A 21,244-nucleotide genomic window follows, 5' to 3' on the forward strand; every position below is an offset into this window, starting at 1 on the left:
AACCAGCCAGAAGGCCACCTGAGCTTGAGCTGCTAGGAAAGAAGCCCTTTCCAGTAATGCCATAGGTCTGAAGAACATGGCTACCAAAGGAGAGATGGTCTTTCCGGGAAGAGAAGTCACAAAGAGATGGATAGGACTTCTAGGTAATGGTAGAGATGAGGAATGTGAGCTGGAAGAGTGACATTAGATAGAGGGGACAGCCCGAGCCAAGATGGAAGCTCCAGTGACCTGTAAGTTCCATAAGAGTGGTTTGGAGCTGCAAGAGCAAAAGCTGAGATAATGCAACCTCATCAGATTGAGGGAGTGAGCAGACAAGGAGTGAGATGTCAACACTATTCTTCAGTGAGGTCCTCAATTCCACTCACACACTGGGAGTTCACCCATCAATGTTTTACTTTTTTTTTTAGAGGAAACTGTGTCTTCATCCTAGGGAAGGAGAGTAGAAATGGCATTCACATGAACTCTTTCTTTGCTAAAGGGGGTAGGGGAATGGTCTTTATTCTTTCAATGGATTTTAATAAGCCTATTCAATATCCCATGCTTCCAAGGGCAACTGAATACATTTAAGGGAGAGCTAGAGATTAGTCAAATTCAGATATTCCTATGGGGTGGACTCAGTGTAGGGACACAAGACAAAAATTATTATCACCAAGAAGTCTTCAATATTGAACCCGACCTACATGATAGACTCGCAGAATTGTAAACTTGAAAAAAAAATCCTTACTGAAATATACTGTAACAACAATGCTACTTGCTGCTACTGTCGCTCTATAAGGCCAATAGCACCAGCACACAGGAGGGCTTCTAGCACAGATTCTTTGGTCTGCTTTTCTAAGGAAAGCAACTTTAAAGGGTTTACAACCTCACTTTAATTAAACATACATATATCATTCACTTAGTTCAGGGAGAAAAGTTAGCACCCTGAACTTCAGAGCAAATACAAATAGAAATTACAAACAGAGAAAATATTAACAGAGCAAATAACTCAAACATGACTCATGCCTCCTCTGTTCCACCAGTAACAGACAGGCTTCTAGTTGTCTGACCAAAGCTATGCGTACATAGTTACCAGAAAGAGAAGCACCAACATCTGGGGTTTTCAAGGGGGGTGGGGGAGAGTGTACTGCTTAATGGCTACCCAGAGTCTCCACACCAACACTCTTCCAATGAACGTGCCCTCAAAGCAAAATGCTAGCCTCAGGGTATATACACACTTCTTCAGGGTCCACGGGCTTCACACCTCTCAAGGGCTTCACACCTCTGGTGACATGATTAGCAAAAGGGTATGGGCCTTCCTACAGACAAAGGCAAGTCCCAGTCAAAGGCACTTGATTGCCTTAGTGCTGAGAAGCACTCCAAAAGAATAAACAGTAAAAAGTCCCACTTTGCTTGCTCTTACATATACCCAGTAAGTGGTACTCCAGCCTCTACATGAAGACCTCCAGTTGGGGGGAAGCCGTGGTGAGCTGGAGCCAGCTTACACTGGCCCCCAAGAGCCATTGGTTATATTTTCAGTGTGAGCACTTTTACCTCAGAAATCAGCAAAGGGCTACAAATCAGGGCTTGATTTATTATTGTTCTCTTGTTATGGGGAAATGTTAATAATGCAAATTAAACTTCAAAATGTATCTTGTGTACATTTTTGTGATTAGGATTATAATTTGACACTCCAACAATTCAAAAAATTTTTTTCTTAGACTGGCTTTCCCTATAGAACTCTTCCAGGCTGGAAGTGCAGCAGCCATTCTTGGGTCTGATTCCAATGCTGATCATCATAGAAGCTTTAACCAGCTTTACTTTTCTGACCTGAGTCAGGTCAGCCCTTCTTAAGCAGCCTGATAGTCCTCCACTCCAAGGATCTCACCATATTGGTGACAGACACCCAATCTACTTTATTCCTCTTCAAAACTCATAATTCCCAAATTCAAGCAGTCCACCAGCCTCAGCATCCCCCAGGAGCAGGGATTACAGGGATTACTTGCACCAACAAGCCCAGTTCAACAATTCAATTTGACTAAACCGTATCTGCCATAGACCATAAAACCCTATTCAGATGTATCCCCCACTCCTTCCATAGTGCCGTAGTGTTGAAAGGGACCTCAGACATAATGTACTCAGATTTCTGCCTGATACAGACTGTACAAGGTCAGAGATGGAAGGGAAACTAGAGATCATCTAATCCAATTCCCCCTCCCATCTTACAGATGAGGAAACTAAGGCTCACCTAGCTACTAAGTGCATCAATCCGGGCCCTCTCTCATCTCAGTTAGCATAGCTCCCATGTTTACCGGTTTCCAAGGGAAGGTAGCCCCATCTTCTCTTAGCCATTATAACAATCAAAAACCCTCAAAGTTTACCTATGATTTCTGGCTGCAACAGCTTGAGTCAATTTTTCTTCATCTACCCTCTATGTTGATGGAGCCTAGAGCTCTCTTTCCTTGACCCAGACGGTTTATTCCTTCAAAAAAGTCCTTTCTGCTAAGTAACCTCCATTTCTTTTACTGTGATATTTGCTCCTCTTCAACCATCTCCACAAGTTCCTCCATCACTACCCCTCCCTTATCACTGGAGCCCATATCCTAGAGGAATTTGCACCCTGGAGCTTACCCTCCAGATAAGCAGCCTCTCCTTTACTGCCTCCTCCTTCCAAACTTCCTCACCACTGAAAACATAGTCCCTGCCCTGCTCGATTCCATTCTAGAACCATGAACCATAAACCAATCAGCCCAGCCATAGTGCCTATCATTTCAGTAACTTGTGGACCAGAGTGCCCTGGTCACCGTTTCCCCTCTGTGTGTGGTCTCTCCCTTTAGAATGTAAGCTTCTTGAGGACAAGGCTTGTCTTTGCTTTTGTATTTGTAGCCCCAGTGCTCGATACATAGTAATTGCTTAATAAATATTCTTTCATTCATTTGTTTATTCATTCTTCTCATTTTGCTTTCACTGAGATGGAGCCCAGGGTATCTGGGTATCTATCAGATCCTCAGAATCCAGGACGTTCTCTCTTTTCTCCTGGGCTACAGCCCCACCCAACCCAATCCCTCCTCATGCTCCACAGTTACTTTCATTCTGTGATGGAATTTCAACCAAGTATCATAGTTCTGACTTACTCAAAGTCACACAGAGGAATTGGCTGAACAGTTGAGATTTGAATCCAGATCTTCTGACACCTAGTCCAAGGCTCTGTCTGAAAGAAGCTGGAAGGGAGGAAGGGAGAATCTTGAAACCGTGCCAATTAGATCCATTACAACTTCATGTGACATAATCTCAACCAGCAATCTTTTTATACCTCTCTAATCAATTCACTGGAGGCAGTTAGGCGACTCAATGCATGAGCACTGGTCTTGGAGTCAGGAAGCCCTGACTTGGACTCCAGCCTCAGACCCTGAATAGCTTAATAGCAAATCATTTAACTTCAGTTTCCACTGAAGAAGAAAATGGCAAACCACTCCAGTATCTATGCCAAGAAAACCCCACATGGGGTCACAAGACTGGACAACAACAACAGTCAATTCACTATTCCATTCATCTTCTTTTCCAAACCTTTTCCTCCCTCCTCAAGCCTCTCACACCCTCCCCCTTCACTGAGAACCTTGCCTCCTATTTCACTGACAAAAAAAAGACTCGTTCCCCTGTTCCTCATCTCAGATGCCTTTTTCTACTATCTACTCTCTCGCCCCTGTTTCACATGAAGGAGTGAATCTTCTCTTGCTAAAGCAACCCCCTTTACAGGAACAAGTCACCCCATTCCATCTCATCCTCTCCAGCAGATTTCATCTTCCATCACACCTACTCTTTCACTAATTTTCAATTGCTTCTTGACTCCTGGCTGCCTCCCTACTGCCTACAAACATGCCCGTCTTCCCCACACTCAAAACACCCTCACTTGATCCACTCATCTTCACTAACTATCCTCTTATATTTCTCCTCCCTTTTTTGGGATTAATTTCTTGAGAAGGCCATCTCCAATAGGTGCCTTCACTTCCTTCCCTCTCATTCTCTTCTTAACTCTTTGCAGTCTGGCTTCCAACCTTACTATTCAACTAAAACAGATCTCCCCAAAGTTATGAATGAATCTCAAATCTCATCTTTCTTGACCTCTCTACAGCCGCTGACACTGTTGGTCACCTTCTTCTTTCTAGGTCCTTGTGACACTACTATCTTCAGGTTCTCCTCCTATCTATATGACCACTCCTTCCTAGTCTCCTTTGTTGGAAGTCATGCCACTAATCATGAGTGTCCCCCAGGTTTCTGTCCTGGGTCTTTTTCTCTTCTCGCTCTATACTATTTCACTTAGTGATCTCATCAGCCCCCGTGGATTTAATGATCATCTCCATGCTGATGATTCTCATACCAACTTGTCTAGTACTAATCTTTCTCCTGACCTCCTGGAATCTCTGAACATCTAGAACTGGATATATGATAGACATCTTAAACTCCACAAACTCTAAAACCAAACTCATTATCTTTTCCCCCAAATCCTTCCTTCTTCCTAACTTCCCTATTACTGTCAAGGGGACCACCAACTTTCCAGTTATGCAGACTCAAAACATAGGTGTCATCCTGGATTCTTCTCTCTTTCTCCAACACTCCCCCGCCCCCCCCCCCCACACCATATCCAACTAGTTGTCAAATCTCGTCCATTCTAACTTCATTGTATGTGCTTCCTTCTTCCCGCTGATACTGCCACCACCTCTCCTCTGCTCCCCTCCCTTCCTCTCCCCTCCCTTCCCTTCCCCTCCTACAATTCAATGGCTGAAGGCTGCCTCCTTTACTTCAAGTTTACTGGCTAGATTTCTTTCTCAAAACCAAGCCTTAAACCCACCTCACTCTGGAGCTCATAGATTGGACATTAGGGCCCCACTCTCCCAGCACAGAATGAATGGAAATACGAAATTGTAACTGTTTCTCTTTTGGCCAGCAACCTCGAGGGTCTTCCCCACCAGGTTTGATTTTTTTTTTTGAGTTTTTGATTAAAAGGGCCATCCCTTAATTAACTTCTTAAAGAGGCCTATTCACTGAATGGGCCTTACCTTGCTCACAGTGAGCACCTGAAAAGACCTTAGCCTAAAAGGGCCAGGGTCTCCCAGGGTCATCTCCAGTCATGCTGGTGAATATCAGGCCACCGGACCCAGATGGCTCTGGAGGAGAAAGTGAGCCTGGTGACCTTGCACAGCCCTCCTTCACTCAAATCAAAGTCAACTGCAAGTCATGTCATCATTTCGCCGAGGTCATGGTCCTCTTTGAGAATAGAGGACAAATACAACCACTGCCACCACCCTGATGCTGGCCCCAATTACCTTGAACCTGTTATTATTGTATCAGCTTGCTGGTTGGTTCGACTGTCTCAAGTCTCTCCACATCCCACTCCATCCTCCACTCAGCTGTCACACTAATCTTCCCAAAGCATAGGTCTGACACACCATGCCAGCCCTCCATTTGACAAACTCTAGAAGCTCGCTATCACCTCCAGGATCAAATTTATTGTTCAGTCATTTTGGTCGTGTCTCATTCTTCATGACCCCATTTGGGGTTTTCTTGGCAGAGACATTGGAGTGGTTTGCCATCTTCTTCTCCAGCTTATTTTACAAATGAGGAAAACTAAGGCAAACAGGATTATGTGACTTGCTCAAGGTCACACAGCTAATAAGTATCTGAGACCAGATTTGAACTCAGGTCTTCCTGACTCCAGGTCCAGTGCTTTATCCATTGTGCCACCTAGCTATTTGGTATTTAGAGACCTTTACAATGTGACAGCTTCCCCCCACCACCCCCACCTTTCCAGTCTTCTTATACTTTATAATCCCTCCCTCAATATACTCTGCAATCCAGTGACATTGGCCTCCTTGCTTTTCCTAACACAAAGACACTCCACCTCCCAACTGTCCATTTTCACTGGCCACTCTCTTTCTCCCTCTTCATCTCAACCTCCTAACTTCTCTGGTTTCCTTCAGGCCCCATCTACCTTCTGCAAAAAGCCTTTCCCAATCCTCCCTAATCTTAATACCTTCCCTTAGAGACCACCCCAGTTCATCCCGTATGTAGCTCGTCTGCACATTGTTGTTTGTACGTTGTCTCCTCCATTAGACTGTGAGCTCCGAGAGGGCAATCTTTGCCTTTCTTTGTATCCCCAGCACTAAGCACAGTGTTTGGCAAATAGCAAGCACTTAATAAATGCTTGTCGACTGACTGAATATCTGAACGATTATAATAGCTGACATAAAGTACTTTCAAGTAGCCTTTCACATACATTATATCATTTGATCATTGCAACAGCTCCGTGAGGTAAGTACTACAGTATTATCCTTATTTTACAAATGAAGAAACTGAGGCTTAGAAAGGTGAAGTGACTTGACCATTGTCATATAGCCTTAAGTGTCAGAGGAAGAGTTTGAAACTAGTTCTCTCCCAGATCCAGTCCAGTATTCTTTCTTGCCCCCCGCCCCCCACCCCCCAGGCAATCAGAGTTAAGTGACTTGCCCAAGGTAACACAGCTGGTAAATGTCAAGTGTCTGAGGTCAAATTTGAACTCAGGTCCTCCTGACCCCAAGGCCGGTGCTCTGCCCCTCAGTATTATTTCCGTTATGCTAGACTGCCTTACAGACAAGGGTGGGGACCAGCCAAAGAAAGAGGCTAGAGGTAAGGGAGTGGGGGGGCACTGAGGATGGGGGAGGGTCAGTTGGGTGTGTCCCTTTCCTTCTCTCTGGCTCCCTCAGATAAGAAGAGGTGGCACCCTCCCCAGTATTTTTTTCTTTTCTCATGCCCCAGGCAACTTGAGGGACCCATCATTTGCAGCCATGTTGTCTAGGGGAGAGCTTGCCCCTGGAATACTTCAGCTACGGACCTCTAAGCACCACAGGGACCTGATGGCTTCCTTCCTCTTAGGGGCCCCAGGAGGTAAGGATGGGGGACAAAGCCCCACTGGACTTTGTTCAAGTGAAATGAATCGGATTAAGGAGGAAACCGACATGGAGGAAGAAGTGAGACAAGTAAAGTTTATCTTGTGAGCTTGAAAAGGATCTGTGCATGTTTGCATAATAATTTTTATCTGTATAGCACTGGGCTTTTCGAAAGTGCTTCATACATATTTCTTCAGTGGATACTCGAGTATACGAACCCTAAAAAGTAGGAAGGCACTATTAGCAACTCTAGGAAGAACATCGTATTTTGAGTAAACAGACCCAAGTTTGAATTTGCTTATTTCCCCTGTGACCTTGATCTTTCTGTCCCGTTTCTTTATCTATAAAATGAAGGATTGGTCTAGATGAAATCTAAGGTTTCTTCTGGTTCTAATATTCTATAGTCTTATCAGTATTTGAAATGACTTGCTCAGGACTTGGACCCAGGCTTTCTGGCGCACAATGCACTGTAGCTTGTTTACATTCATTCATTAGTTGCCCAGAAGTAGATTATTCCCACTCTTAGGGACTCCCCTTGAAATGTCCTCCCTTCCTCTCAAGGCCTATGGGGAATCTACCAGCACGGGAACCTCCCGTGGCTGCTGGACTCTGCCCTCTGTCACAAAAAGCTCAGTGAATGGTGGGGCAGTGAGGACAAAGAGTCTGGTGACACTTTAACCAGCCACTCAGAGCCTCACCCAGATCAGAGCACCAACGGGGTGACTGGCAGCAGACACACAGGTACTCAGCATGGCTAACAGCATGGAGGGTAGGCTCTGGCTGAGGAATGGGGGGCTTTGGAAAGAGGAGGAAAGGGCCCTGAGGGCTGATTCCTGGGATGGGAAACCTTAGAGACTGAGGGAGCTGGGAGAAAGAAGGAGCCTGATAGCCTGAGAAGCAAGGAGACTATGGCAGGTGGTGGACAAGAGGATGGGGATTTTATACAGGCAAACTTCCTTCAGGGATATAGGTTCGAGACTCTAAAGTATGGGAAAAAGGAGGCTGAAAATGGAATAAGGGCTAAGATTGGTAGAGGAGTAGAGAGACTGGGGATTTGAGCAGGGAGAAATCTGGAAATGAAAGAAGGGAAATTAGGGAGAGGGCTGAGCTCTAGGCTACATCCGTTGTAATCTAGGCAGTGTCCATTGTAATCACCTTATGCTTCTCCCCTGCCAGGGCCAGCTGGGTACCTTCGAAGGGCTAGTGTGGCCCATTTGACCCAGGAGCTAGGTGCTGCCTTCTTTCAGAAGCAACAGCTCCCAGCAGCCATGGCAGATACCTTTCTGGAGCATCTCTGTCTACTGGACATTGACTCAGAACCAGTGGCTGCCCGAAGCACCAGCATCATCGCCACCATAGGTAACTAATAATGGCAGTCAATAGATAAACATTTATTAGGTGCCGACCCTGTGCCAGGCATTGTGCTAAATGCTGGGGATTTTTAAAAAAGAGGCAAAAGGCATCCTCTGCCCTTAAGAGTCCTCAACCTAATGGCAATGCTCACCCCTTACAGTGACAGGGAATCTGAGAAGCAAAGCACTTTTGTGCACAATTCTCATTTGAGAATGATAGCATCTTTGTCAGCCACGGTGGTAGGAAGGAGCAATTATTTTCACTTGACTAAGAAACTGAGTCCCAGAAAAATCAATGGACTTGTTAAAAGTCTCACTGTAAGTTAAGAGCAGAGGCAGACCTAGAACCCATGTCTCCAATGTTCTTTCCATTTTTCCCAAACCTCCCATTCCAACTCCATAGTACCATACCCTAATGTTCTCATTTTTCTCCTTCCCAATCCCAAATCCCACATGGCTACCACTTTCAATACCTACATCATTGCCAGCATCATCCCCGCCATCCTCCACATTGGTATCACTCTGAATCCTCTCCCCAAACCAAAGAACATCCACTCCTGCTCTACATTTTCCAACATTATGCATACCAACATCATTCTCTGGCTCCAGGGATAATCAAATCTCACATCCTCTGGCTCTGCCCCCTTTCCAGAGATTTTCTTTTGCTGTCTGGGGGAGTACTGATGTGGTAGAATGTGTGATTTCTGAGAGACTAGAGTGAAACTTTTTAATTGTGAAGGGGTATCTCTGAATGGGGGAAGGAAGTGTCTCTGTGCAATAGAGAAGACCCTGATCTAGATGTGGAGGGGTGGATGTAGAGGAGTGGAGGTTTCTTCGAGTAAGGAAAGGAGGGATTATATTTGCATAATAGAAGAGGAAGTCTTTGAGCAGGAGAATCAGTCAGTCAACAAACCTACTTAATAAGTGCCTACTACTTGTCAGGCACTGTGCTAAGTTCTCAGGATACAAATAATGGTGAAAACCATTCTCTACTCTCTAGGAGTTTATTCTAATGGGGGAGACAATATGCAAACCACGACGTACTTATAAGGGACGGGGAAAGGCTTAAAGCAGAAAATGGCATATTACTTGAGACTGAAGGAAATCCGGGAAGCCAGGTGATAAGAGACAAGGAAAGAGAACATTGTAGGCATGGGGGACAGTCAATGAAAATGCATGAAGTCTGGAAATGAAGGGTCATTTATGAAGAATATCAGGTAAGCCAGTGTAACTGGCTTGTATAGTACATGGTGGGGAGTAAAGTGTAAAAGGGGAAAGGAAGAAAGGGGCCAAGAGTGTAAAAGCCAAAGAGAGGATTTTATTTTTATTATTTTATTACTATTTTTGCTCTTGGAGGTAATAGGGAAGAAATAAAGTTTAATGAGTTGGGGTGGGGCAGGAAATGACATGGTCAGAGCTGTACTTCAGGAAGATCGAAAGTTTTTAAGAGGCAATTGAGGTTAAGTGACTTGCAAGTATCTAAGGTCCGATTTAAACTCCAGTCTTCCTGACTCCAGAGCTGGTGCTCCATTCACTGTGCCACCTAGCTGCCCTAGGAAGATCAATGTGACAGCTGAGTGAGTGTGGTCTGGAGTGGGAAAAAAGACGAGGTAGAGAAACTAATCACACTGTCAATAAACAAGTGCTTATTAATCACTTACTATGTGTCAGGCACTGCGCTAAGTACTGTGGTTACAATGAAAGGTGAAAACAAACAAACAAACAAAAAAAAAAACCAGGCTCTACCCTCAGAGAGCTCATCTAATGGGGAAGACAAAATGCAAACAACTACATACAAACAACATATAAGCAGGCTAAATTGGAGACAATGAATAGAAGGAAGACATTAGTATTAAGGGAGATGGGGAAGACTCCTTGTAGAAGGTGAGATTTTAAATGAGAATTGAAGAGTGCCATGGAGGCCAGGATGGAGATAATGGGGGAGGGAATTCCAGGCAGTGAAAATACCTGGAGTGATGGAGTGTCTTGTTCAAAAAACAGAAAGGAAGCCAGAGTCACTATATTGAAGAGTACTAGATTGGAGGGGAGGGGGGGCAGGGAAAGAAGGAGGAAGAAAGTGTAAGAAGTCTAGAAAGGTAAGGGGAAGGTGATGAAGCACTTTAAAAGCCAAAGAGAGGATTTTATATTTAATCCTGGAGATAATAGGGAGCCACTGGAGTTTATTAAATAAGGAAATGATATGGTCAGACCTACACTTTTTTTTGAGAATGGAGTGGAGTTGGCAGAGACTTAAGTCGGGAAGATCAATCAGAAGGATATTTCAAAAGTCCAGGCGTGGGGAGAAAATGGTGGTAATGTCAGGGTAGAGAGCAGGGGCATGTAGAAGAGGTGTTACAAATGTAGAATCAATACAACTTGGCAACAGATTGGAGGCAGCCTGTGTGACTGGGAGAATGGTGGTGACTAGTAATAGGGATATTAAGAAGAGGGAAAGGAGGGGCAGCTAGGTGACCCAGTGAGTGGAGCACCAGCCCTGGAGTCAGGAGGACCTGAGTTCAAATGTGACCTCAGACATGTGACACACTTACTAGCTATAACCCCAACTGCTCTCCCTTCCCCCCTCAAAAAAAAAAGAAGAGAGAAAAGCTTGGGGAGAAAGATAGTACAGTTTTGAACACATTGAGTCTAAGATGTCTATGGGGTGTGATTTTGAGATGTCCAATAGGCAACTGGAGATGTAAGACTAGAGGTCGGAAGAAAAGTCAAGGCTAGAAATGTAAATCTGGGAATTATCAGCATAGCAATAACTCCATGGACGCTGATAAGATCGATCACCAAGTGAAATAGAATAAAGGGAGAAGAAAAAAAAAGGCCCAGGATAGAGCCTTGGGAGACACCCACAATTTAATGTGACCTTCACCCAAGGTGTACCCTGGATGAAGATCCAGCAAGGGAGACTGAGAAAGCGTAGTCAGGCAAACAGGATCAGGGGAAAGAGTCACAAACCCTAAAGAGAAGCAAAGAGGGTCCAGGACAGAAAATCACAGAACTGGAAGGGATCTCAGGGGCCATCTAGTTTAATATGTCCCTGAAAAAAACCCACTAGAATATGACAGTCTTTGCTTAAATACTTCTAATGAAGGGGCAATTTCACTTTTGGATAACCATGTTAGGAAGCTTTTCACTTCTCACTTCCAGTTTTACCCTTTCTGAACAAGATGAACAAATATAATCTGTCTTCAACCTGATACTTTTCATCAGCTTAAAGACAGCTTTCATGTTCTCCACTCCACTACCCTTCATTTCATTCAACCAGTCCTCATGTGGGGGGAGGGGAGAATAGCTAGGTGGTAGAGTAAACAGAACACTGGGCCCAGAGTCAAGAATATAAGTTCAAATTCTGCCTCAGAAACTTGCTAGCAGTGTGACCCTTGGTTAAATCCATTAACTTCTGTTTGCCTCGGTTTCTTCATCTCTAAAATGGGGATAATAATAGCATCTACCTTTTTTTTGGCTGATACATTTTCATTTATTTATTTATTTTGGATTCCTTTTTTTTCTTTTTTTAAATTTCTTTTTTATTTTTAATTTACACTAAACTAAACTAAACACTCAGTTCCACAAGTTTTTGAGTTCCAAATTTTCTCTCCCGCCCTCTCCTCCAGCCTCCCCGGGCATGTATTCTGACATAGGTTCTACATATGCCTTCGCATTAAACTTATTTACACAATAGTCAAGTTGTAAAGAAGAATTGTACAATGGAATGAATCATGAGAAAGAAGAAACAAAACCAAAAAAGAAGGAAAAGGGGCAGCTAGGTGGCGCAGCGAGTAGAGCATGGGTCCTGAAGTCAGGAGGACCTGAGTTCAAATATGACATCAGGCACTTGACACACTTACTAGCTGTGTGACCTTGGGCAAGTCACTTAACCCCAATTGCCCTGCCTTCCCCACTGCAAAAAAAAAAAAAAAAAAAAAGAAGGAAAAAAACGAGCAAATAGTTTGCCTCAATCTGCATTCAGACTCTGTAATTCTTTCTCTGGATGTGCATAGCTTTTTCCATCATTAGTCTTTTGGAGCTGTCTTTGAACCTTGCATTGACGAGAAGAGCCAAGTCTATCAAAGCTAGTCATCACAGATACTGTATGTCTATAATCATGTATAAAGATCTCCTGGTTCTGCTCCCCTCATTCAGCATCAGATCATATAAGTCATTCCAGATTATAATGAAGTCCATCTGCTTCCCATTTCTTTTTTTTGCCTTCCTTTTAATTTTTTTTAAATTTATTTATTTATTTAACATATTTAGTTTTCAGCATTGATTTTCATAAGAGTTTGAATTACAAATTTTCTCCCCATTTCTACCCTCCCCCCCACTCCAAGATGACGTATATTCTGGTTGCCCTGTTCCCCAGTCAGCCCTCCCCTCTATCACCCCACTCCCCTCCCATCCCCTTTTCCCTTCCTTTCTTGTAGGGCAAGATAAATTTCTATGCCCCATTGCCTGTGTATCTTATTTTCTAGTTGCATGCAAAAACTTTTTTTATTTGTTTTTAAAACTTTGAGTTCCAAATTCTCTCTCCTCTTCCCTTCCCACCTACCCTCCCTAAGAAGTCAAGCAATTCAACATAGGCCACATGTGTATCATTATGTATAACCCTTCCACAATACTCATGTTGTGAAAGACTAACTATATTTTGCTCCTTCCCACCCCATCCCCCTTTATTGAATTTTCTCCCTTGACCCTGTCCCCTTTTGAAAGTGTTTGTTTTTGATTACCTCCACCCCCATCTGCCCTCCCCTCCATCATACCCGCCTTTTTTTATCTTCTTCCCTCTTCTTTCCTGTGGGGTAAGATACCCAATTGGGTATGTATGGTATTCCCTCCTCAGGCCAAATCTGATGAGAGCAAGATTCACTCATTCCCCCCTCACCTGCCCTCTTCCCTCCTCCCACAGAACTGCTTCCTCTTGCCACCTTTACGTGAGATATAATCCACCCCATTCTATCTCTCCCTATCTCCCTCTCTCAGTATGTTCCTCTCTCATCCCTTAATTTGATTTTATTTCTTTTAGATATCTTCCCTTCATCTTCAACTCACCCTGTGTCTGCTCTCTCTCTCTCTTTTATGTGTATATATATATATATATACACACACACACATAGATATATACATACATACACATTCACTTATATATATATACATAAACATATATATATGCATATTCCCTTCAGCTACCCTAATACTGAGGTCTCATGAATCATACACATCATCTTTCCATGTAGGAATGTAAACAAAACAGTTCAACTTTAGTAAGTCCCTTGCAATTTCTGTTTCTTGATTACCTTTTCATGCTTCTCTTGATTCTTGTGTTTGAAAGTCAAATTTTCTATTCAGTTCTGGTCTTTTCACTGAGAAAGCTTGAAAGTCCTCTATTTTATTGAAAATCCATATTTTGCCTTGGAGCATGATACTCAGTTTTGCTGGGTAGGTGATTCTAGGTTTTAATCCTAGCTCCATTTTCCTCCGGAATATTGTATTCCAAGCCCTTCCAGAGATCGAAGGACTGCTTCCCATTTCTTACAACACAATAGTATTCCATTACATTCATATACCACAACTTGTTTAGCCATTCCCCAATTGATGGACATCCTTTTGATTTCCAATTGTTTGCCACCACAAAAAGAGCTGCTATAAATATTTTTGTACATACTGGTCCCTTTCCCACTTGTGTGATCTCTTTGAGATACAGCCCTAGAAGTAGCATTGCTGGGTCAAAGGCTATGCACATTTTTGTAGCCCTTTGGGCATAGTTCCTAATTGCTCTCCAGAATGGCTGGATCAGTTCAGAACTCCACCAATAATGTAACAGTGTTCCAATTTTCCCACATCCTCTCCAGCATTTATGATTTTCCTGTTTTTTCATGTTAGCCAATTTGACAGGAAAGATGTGGTACCTAAGAGTTGTTTTGATTTGCATTTCTCTAATCAATAGTGATTTAGAGCATTTTTTCATATGACTATAGATATCTTTAATTTCTTCCTCTGAAAAGTTGCCTGTTCATATCCCTTGACCATTTATCAATTGGGGAATGACTTGTATTCCTATAAATTTTACTCAGTTCCCTGTATATTTTAGAGATGAAGTCTTTGTCAGAGATACTGGTTGTAAAAATTCTTTCCCGATTTTCTGCTTCCCTCCTAATCTTTGTTGCATTGGCTTTGTTTGTACGGAAACTTCTCAATTTGACATTACCAAAATTATCCATTTTGCATTTTGTAATGCTCTCTATCTCTTGTTTGGTTAGAAATTCTTCCCTTCTCCATAAATTGCTTATAGTATCAGCCTTTATACCTAAATTGTGAACCCATTTTGACTTTATTTTGGTATACAGTGTAAGATATTGGTCTATGCCCAGTTTCTGTCATACTATTTTCCAGTTTTCCTGTTGATTCCTTTGATATTCTGGAACTTTTGTTCTTCCAGATGAATTTTGTTATTATTTTATCCAGCTCTGTAAAACAACTTTTGGTAGTTTGATTGGCATGGCACTGAATAAGTAAACTAGCTTAGGTAAAATTGTCATTTTTATTGTATTAGCTCAGCCTAACCACGAGCAACTGACGTCTTTCCGTGTATTTAGGTCCGACTTTATTTTGTTGTAATTGTGTTCATATAGGTCCACAGAGTTGTGGTGTAGATCAAATGTGATAATATTTGCCCAGTACCTGGCACATAGTAGGTACTATTTAAATGTTGTCGTATTCATAATATTAAGACCTTTCACCATCCTGTTCACATTCCTCTGGATACTCTCCTGCTGATCTTTCTAAAATGTGGCGCCCAGAGCCAAAACCAGCATTCCAGATTTGGCCTGACCAGGATGAAGCACAGTAGGCCCACCACCTTCCTCCTTCTGGACCCTGTGCTTCTATTCTTGTTGATCACTGTTTCAATGTTCACTAACCAGCATCCTTAAATTTTTCCAGGAAAGGAAGTCAGGCTCATTTGCCTAGAAATTTCAGGTTCCATTCTCTTCACTTAAAAAAAAAAATTAAGTTGCTTGCCATTCTACATTTGCAACATCTCTCCTACATGCCCCTATTGCATTCTGATACTGCCACCACTTTGGTACAGGTTCTTGTCACCCCACTCATGGACTGTTGAAGTATCCTGGTTGATCTCCCTGCCTTAAGTCTCTACCCACTCCACTACTGCCATACCTCCCTTTCTCCATCTCTTCCAAATATCACTGACAGTGAATGGCATTGTAGTCATGTGCACTAAGTCCTTTCAAGTTGCTGGGAATCAGTTCTTCTGGGCCTGCTGATAAAAATTCCTCTAGAACAGCTGGAAAGTCTCTTATGATCACCCTACTTATCTGGGAAAGTAGAGGGTGTCTCTGGAGCAGAAAGGGGAATTTTTTAATCAGAGGAAAGTTTCTTTGAACAGGGTCTCTCTGAACTGGTTTATTGTTGTTGTTCAGTAGGGTTCAACTCTTCATAACCCCATTTGTGTTTGTTTTTTTTTTTTTTGAGAAAGATACTGGAGTGGTTTGCCATTTCCCTCTCCAGCTCATTTTACAGATGAGGAAACTGAGGCAAACAGGTGATTTGCCCAGGGTCACACAACTAAGACGTGTCTGAGGTCGGATTTGAACTCAGGTCCTCCCAACTCCACAGCCGGTGCTCTATTCACTGAACCACCTAGTTGCCTGACACATTCCACCCCTCCCCAGCCTTCCCCCCCCCCCCCCCCCAGTGAGGATTGGTTGAAGGAAATGAGGATGGTTAGTCTGGAGAAGACAAGGCTTAGTGGGATGAAGAACATGAAAACTTCAGTAACTGAACGGGAGGGATAGCATAAGTGTGTAGGATGCCTGAGTAGATGGGGGTGAGCCTGCTGGACGACCACTTGGCACTTCTCTCCCCAGGTATCCGTTATACTAGATAGTTCCTTGAATCTCCTCCAACACGGAGATTTTGTGATTCTGTTGCGTTTTTTTTTTGGTTTTTTTTTTAGTTTGGTTGGGTTTTTGTTGTTGCTGTTTATGTTCATAGGCCCGGCATCTCACTCTGTGGATCGGCTGAAGGAAATGATCAAAGCCGGAATGGACATTGCCAGGCTCAACTTTTCTCACGGCACGCACGAGGTGCAGTGAGAGATGGGAGGCGTTGCTACAGGACCTGGTGGGGGACGGGGGGCGGGATTCTTCCCGGGGACTTGGAGGCCCAGAGGTTGGAGAGGCTGAGGGTTTAGGAGAGGTTGGCCCGGGATACCTGTCTTCATCCCTTCTTTCCCTGTCTCCCTCCCCAGTACCACGCTCAATCAATAGCCAACGTGAGAGAAGCGGTCGAGAGCTTCGCAGGCTCCTCCTTGAGCTACCGGCCAGTGGCCATAGCGCTGGACACCAAGGGGCCCGAGATCCGCACCGGGATCCTCCAGGGGGTGAGGACCGCGGCGGAACTGGAGGAGCGAGGGCGGTTGGAACAAAGGAAGGAAGGGCTGGGTAGAGAGTCAGGAGTGGGTAGTGCTAGAAAGGAGGGATTAGGGATGGGTGTGGGCAGGGCCAAACCGATAAAGGATTGGGCCAATAACTGTAATGAGGCGGAGGGTTGAATGAGGTTGGAGCAGTGGCCCAGAGGGCGCAGAATCTGGGATAGAGTCGAGTGAAGAAGTGCGACCAGGAATGAGTGTGGGCGGAGACCCTTACCAGGTAGGTATAGAAAGAGTTATTCTCTAGTGACGTGTACTACAGGAGTTTTGGAAGGATCCATGAGGAAAGAAGGATCCAGAGCAAAATTAAGCCTGGAGACCAAAACCCCTCATATCCCAGCTCTTCTCGCTCTTGCCATTCCCTCCCCTAGGGTCCAGAGTCAGAAGTGGAGATAGTGAAAGGTTCTCAGGTCCGGGTTACAGTAGACCCAGCATTCCGGACTCGGGGGAATGCAAGCACTGTGTGGGTGGACTATCCCAACATAGTCCGGGTAGTGCCAGAGGGGGGCCGAATCTACATCGACGACGGTCTAATCTCCCTCGTGGTTAAGCATAAAGGTGGGTAAACCCGAGTTAGCCTCTAGCCCTACCTCCAATTCAGGCCACACCTCTTTGTTCTTGGACTTGCCCTCTGGATTTCCCCAGCCCTGCCCCAAGCTTTGCTCCGTGGCCCTCCCCCCAACCCTTTTATCCACCACCGCTGTATAGTCTCAGGCGTTTACCTTAGGCCACACCACTTAAAAAACCATCAAATTGCACCAAATCCTCTCTTTCTTGTTGGTCTCTGGAATTCCACAGACCCAGACGGGCTGGTGACTGAGGTTGAGAACGGCGGGAAGCTGGGAAGCAGGAAGGGGGTGAATTTGCCTGGTGCAGAAGTGGATCTGCCAAGCTTGTCCGAGCAGGATGCTCTGGACCTGCGCTTTGGAGTGGAGCAAGGTGTGGATATCGTCTTCGCATCCTTTATCCGAAAGGCCCAAGACGTGATTGCTATACGAGAAGCTCTGGGGCCTCAGGGAGGGAGCATCAAGATCATCAGCAAAATCGAGAACCACGAGGGTGTTGAGAAGTGAGCCTTTCAGCCCTGGACTTTCTTTATCCCACCCCTTACCCCTACCTCCAGGTCCTTGATTCCCCCCTAAGTGTGAATTGAATTGAAAGGAAATGTCCCCAACTACCCTTTTCCTGACTCTGCTCTACTCTCCTTGACTTTACTTGATATCTCCTGGTGGTGCCCCATCTTGGGCCCAAACTTCCCAGGTTTGATGAGATCTTGGAGGTGAGCGATGGCATCATGGTGGCACGGGGTGACCTGGGCATCGAGATCCCAGCTGAGAAGGTCTTCTTGGCACAGAAGATGATGATTGGACGCTGCAACTTGGCTGGCAAACCCGTTGTCTGTGCCACACAGGTCTGGGATAGAGCAGGGGCATGTCATAGGTATTGTAGGCACCTCCCTAGGGAGATGTGGGCACCATCTCCCCCTAACATCCCTTGACTCTCCTGTTCTGATGTGGGATTAGGGTATAGATGTCCTTAGCATATCATAACTACACTAAGACAGGGTCATGAGATGAGAAAACACCCCCCTGGAGTGGCAAGGAATGCCTGGGTTGAATAGGGTAGGAGGGAAAGCATTAATCCATTACCCTTATGGAAAGTGTACTTTCAGATGCTGGAAAGCATGGTCACCAAGGCCCGGCCAACACGAGCAGAAACAAGTGACGTGGCCAATGCTGTATTGGATGGGGCTGACTGTATCATGTTGTCTGGGGAGACTGCCAAGGGTAATTACCCTGTGGAGGCTGTGAAGATGCAGCATGCGGTATGGGGCTGATGGGGAACATGGGTCATGGCTGGGATCCAGATATCCAGGGCCATCCAAGCCAGATATCAAGGCCTGACCCTGACTCCCCTGGCATTTTCAGATTGCTCGGGAGGCAGAGGCTGCAGTTTATCACCGGCAGCTGTTTGAAGAACTTCGTCGGGCAGCTCCCCTAAGCCGTGACCCTACTGAGGTCACTGCCATTGGTGCTGTGGAGGCTTCATTCAAGTGCTGTGCTGCTGCTATAGTTGTGCTGACAACATCTGGCCGGTGAGAGACCAGCAAGGCACCTGGGCAGAGGTGGGGAATAGCCATTAGGGACACAAAGGCAGGCAGAACATCTAAGGATGTGAACAGCAGGGTAAGAGTACTGGAATTATTGGTTTGGAAAAGATATAGCAATCCAAGGACTTAGGGAGGGTCCCAAGCACCTAATACTAATGCCTAGTATTTGTAAAGGGCTTTAGATTTTTCAAAATATTCTCACATCCATTACCTTATTTGATCCTTACAGCACTGGTTGCAAAGTAGATAGAGCATTTTACAATGAGAAAACTGAAGCCTGAAGAGATCAATACAGAGAAAGACAGTAGCAGATTCTGGAATGTAAACCAGATCTCCTGATTCACATTCACATGCCTTTTCCACTAAGCTACATACTCTGTCTCCCCCAGCTCAGCGCAACTCCTGTCCCGATACCGTCCCCGGGCAGCTGTCATTGCTGTCACCCGTTCTGCTCAGACAGCCCGCCAGGCCCACCTAAGTCGTGGTGTTTTTCCTTTGCTCTACCGAGACCCCCCAGAGCCCGTCTGGACTGATGATGTTGACCGTCGTGTCCAGTTTGGCATTGAAAGTGGTGAGGCTTCCATGGCTTTTCCCAAGTTTCTGCTTTCTTCACTCAAGACAACTGATCTCTCTCCCTAGTGCCTTCTAGGCATCTGTTTCCATGGCAACTCTCCAATACCACCCCTCTACCTCCCCCAACTCCTCTCATCCCAAGATTCTTTATTAGGCCTCTTTTGTATAGCCTAAGCCATCTAACCTAGTTGATGTGAAAGCATGTGACAAAGGGGCTGATTTATTTTCTTTCGAATCTGGGGGAAGAGCTAGTGCATAATGCCATCACCTTGCATTGTTGGAGAGATTCTGTGTTACTGCAGGGACTAGGCAGATGGAACTGCATGCTGCCTTAGGTACCAATCATCAGTAATTTTGCACTAGGGCTATTTAACTGAGGGGACAACGTAAGGCTATTGCTGTATAGGCAACTGTTTTATACCAGAGGTACAGCTATAACAGAAGTTATTCATGCTATGAAATTGTTAGGCACGCTTGCTTTTACACTGTAGGAGGCAAGCAAGTGCTGTTAGAATAGTCTAAATGTTTCTCTCCAGGGACAAAGCCCTGTTCACTCCACCTTAGGTGTGGTTCTGTTCAGGAAGGCAACAGTTGGGAGAAAGCAGCCTTTAACTACTGGCCTAAAAATCATCTATGACAACTCACATAGTTTTAACGTCAGTTACCTCATTCAAGTAATCCCTACCTCCCACCCCTATCTTCTATCACCAAGGCAACACAGGTGGGATTGAGAGAGGCTGTTGAGGCAACAAATGTTCCCCTCCAAACTTGTTTTACACACTGGCATCCAGTGAATCCCTATAGTACTATAGGTCTCTGGGGATTAGTGGGGGTGGGGAAGGTTGGGGAGTGGGTAGGGGAACATAGTATGATTGCCTCTGTCCCACATCCACTCAGGGACTGAGAATTAATTTTATTACTCAGATTTCCTAGGCATAGTTTCACCCCCTTCCCTCTTCTCTACTCAGGGAAGCTCCGAGGTTTCCTCCGAGTCGGGGACCTTGTGATTGTGGTGACAGGCTGGCGACCTGGCTCGGGCTACACAAACATCATGAGGGTGATAACTGTATCCTGAGTCTCCATGTTCCCATAAGCCATACACCTGTGCCTGAACCCTCAGGACCATATTCCAATGTAGGTGACTTCTCCCACCCAATATTACACCCCTTTATATAGACCCTCCCCCAACTCTAGGAGATAGTTCCTCCACTTGCCACCTACATACAGTAACTTCATCCCTTTGTAAACCTTCTTAGAGACCACAGCCCCTTTCTAGTTCCTATGTCCTGGGGGCCCTCTTCTGTCACCAGCTTTCATAGTTCCTGGAAGCTTGTGTTCAATAAAATATTCATCATCCTCGATTGTGCCTGAATGTGACTGCATCCCATCCCCACCTGGCCCCTAAGTCATTGATCTCAGCTCAGCTGGTTAATTCCTTCTCCCAGAGTCCCTCTACCCACTGACTAACAGGGGAATCAGAGATGATGGAAAGGAGAGGGCATCATGTGTTCAGGGGAACCCTGAATTCCCTAAGTAGAGAAAGTAATGCCCCTTTCTCAGAAGGTTCAGATCCTGCACCCTGTAGCGTTAACTCATTAGCTGCTGCCAATGTTGAATGCACAGGTGGACTCCTGGAATCACAAGGTATAGAGCTGGAAAGGCCCTTAAAACTGATCTAGTCCTGATTCTAAGGCTTACAGAAAAGAAGTAGTTTGTCCAAGACAACCCAAGGAGCAAGTGTGAGAGTCAGGATTTGAAACTAGCTCCTCTGACCCATGCTCTAGCATTATTTTTATGACACCACAATATCTCACTCCAAGCTAGAGAAGGAAATGATACTGGGTGGCACTGA

At 44.9% G+C, this 21,244-nt stretch overlaps 1 protein-coding gene across 1 annotated transcript; it reads left to right on the forward strand.

Moving 5' to 3' along the window:
* Positions 1-7,596: 7,596 nt before the first annotated feature.
* Positions 7,597-20,753, forward strand: PKLR (pyruvate kinase L/R). The gene is made up of 11 exons (XM_036756246.1): positions 7,597-7,668; positions 8,076-8,258; positions 16,274-16,365; positions 16,530-16,661; positions 17,081-17,267; positions 17,508-17,778; positions 17,970-18,120; positions 18,382-18,534; positions 18,638-18,804; positions 19,209-19,390; positions 20,361-20,753. Exons 1-11 carry the CDS (start codon positions 7,650-7,652, stop codon positions 20,465-20,467), a joined length of 1,644 nt encoding a protein of 547 aa, XP_036612141.1. The 5' UTR covers positions 7,597-7,649; the 3' UTR covers positions 20,468-20,753.
* Positions 20,754-21,244: the final 491 nt, after the last annotated feature.

Source organism: Trichosurus vulpecula, chromosome 4 (assembly GCF_011100635.1).
Source record: "Trichosurus vulpecula isolate mTriVul1 chromosome 4, mTriVul1.pri, whole genome shotgun sequence".
NCBI lineage: Eukaryota > Metazoa > Chordata > Mammalia > Diprotodontia > Phalangeridae > Trichosurus > Trichosurus vulpecula.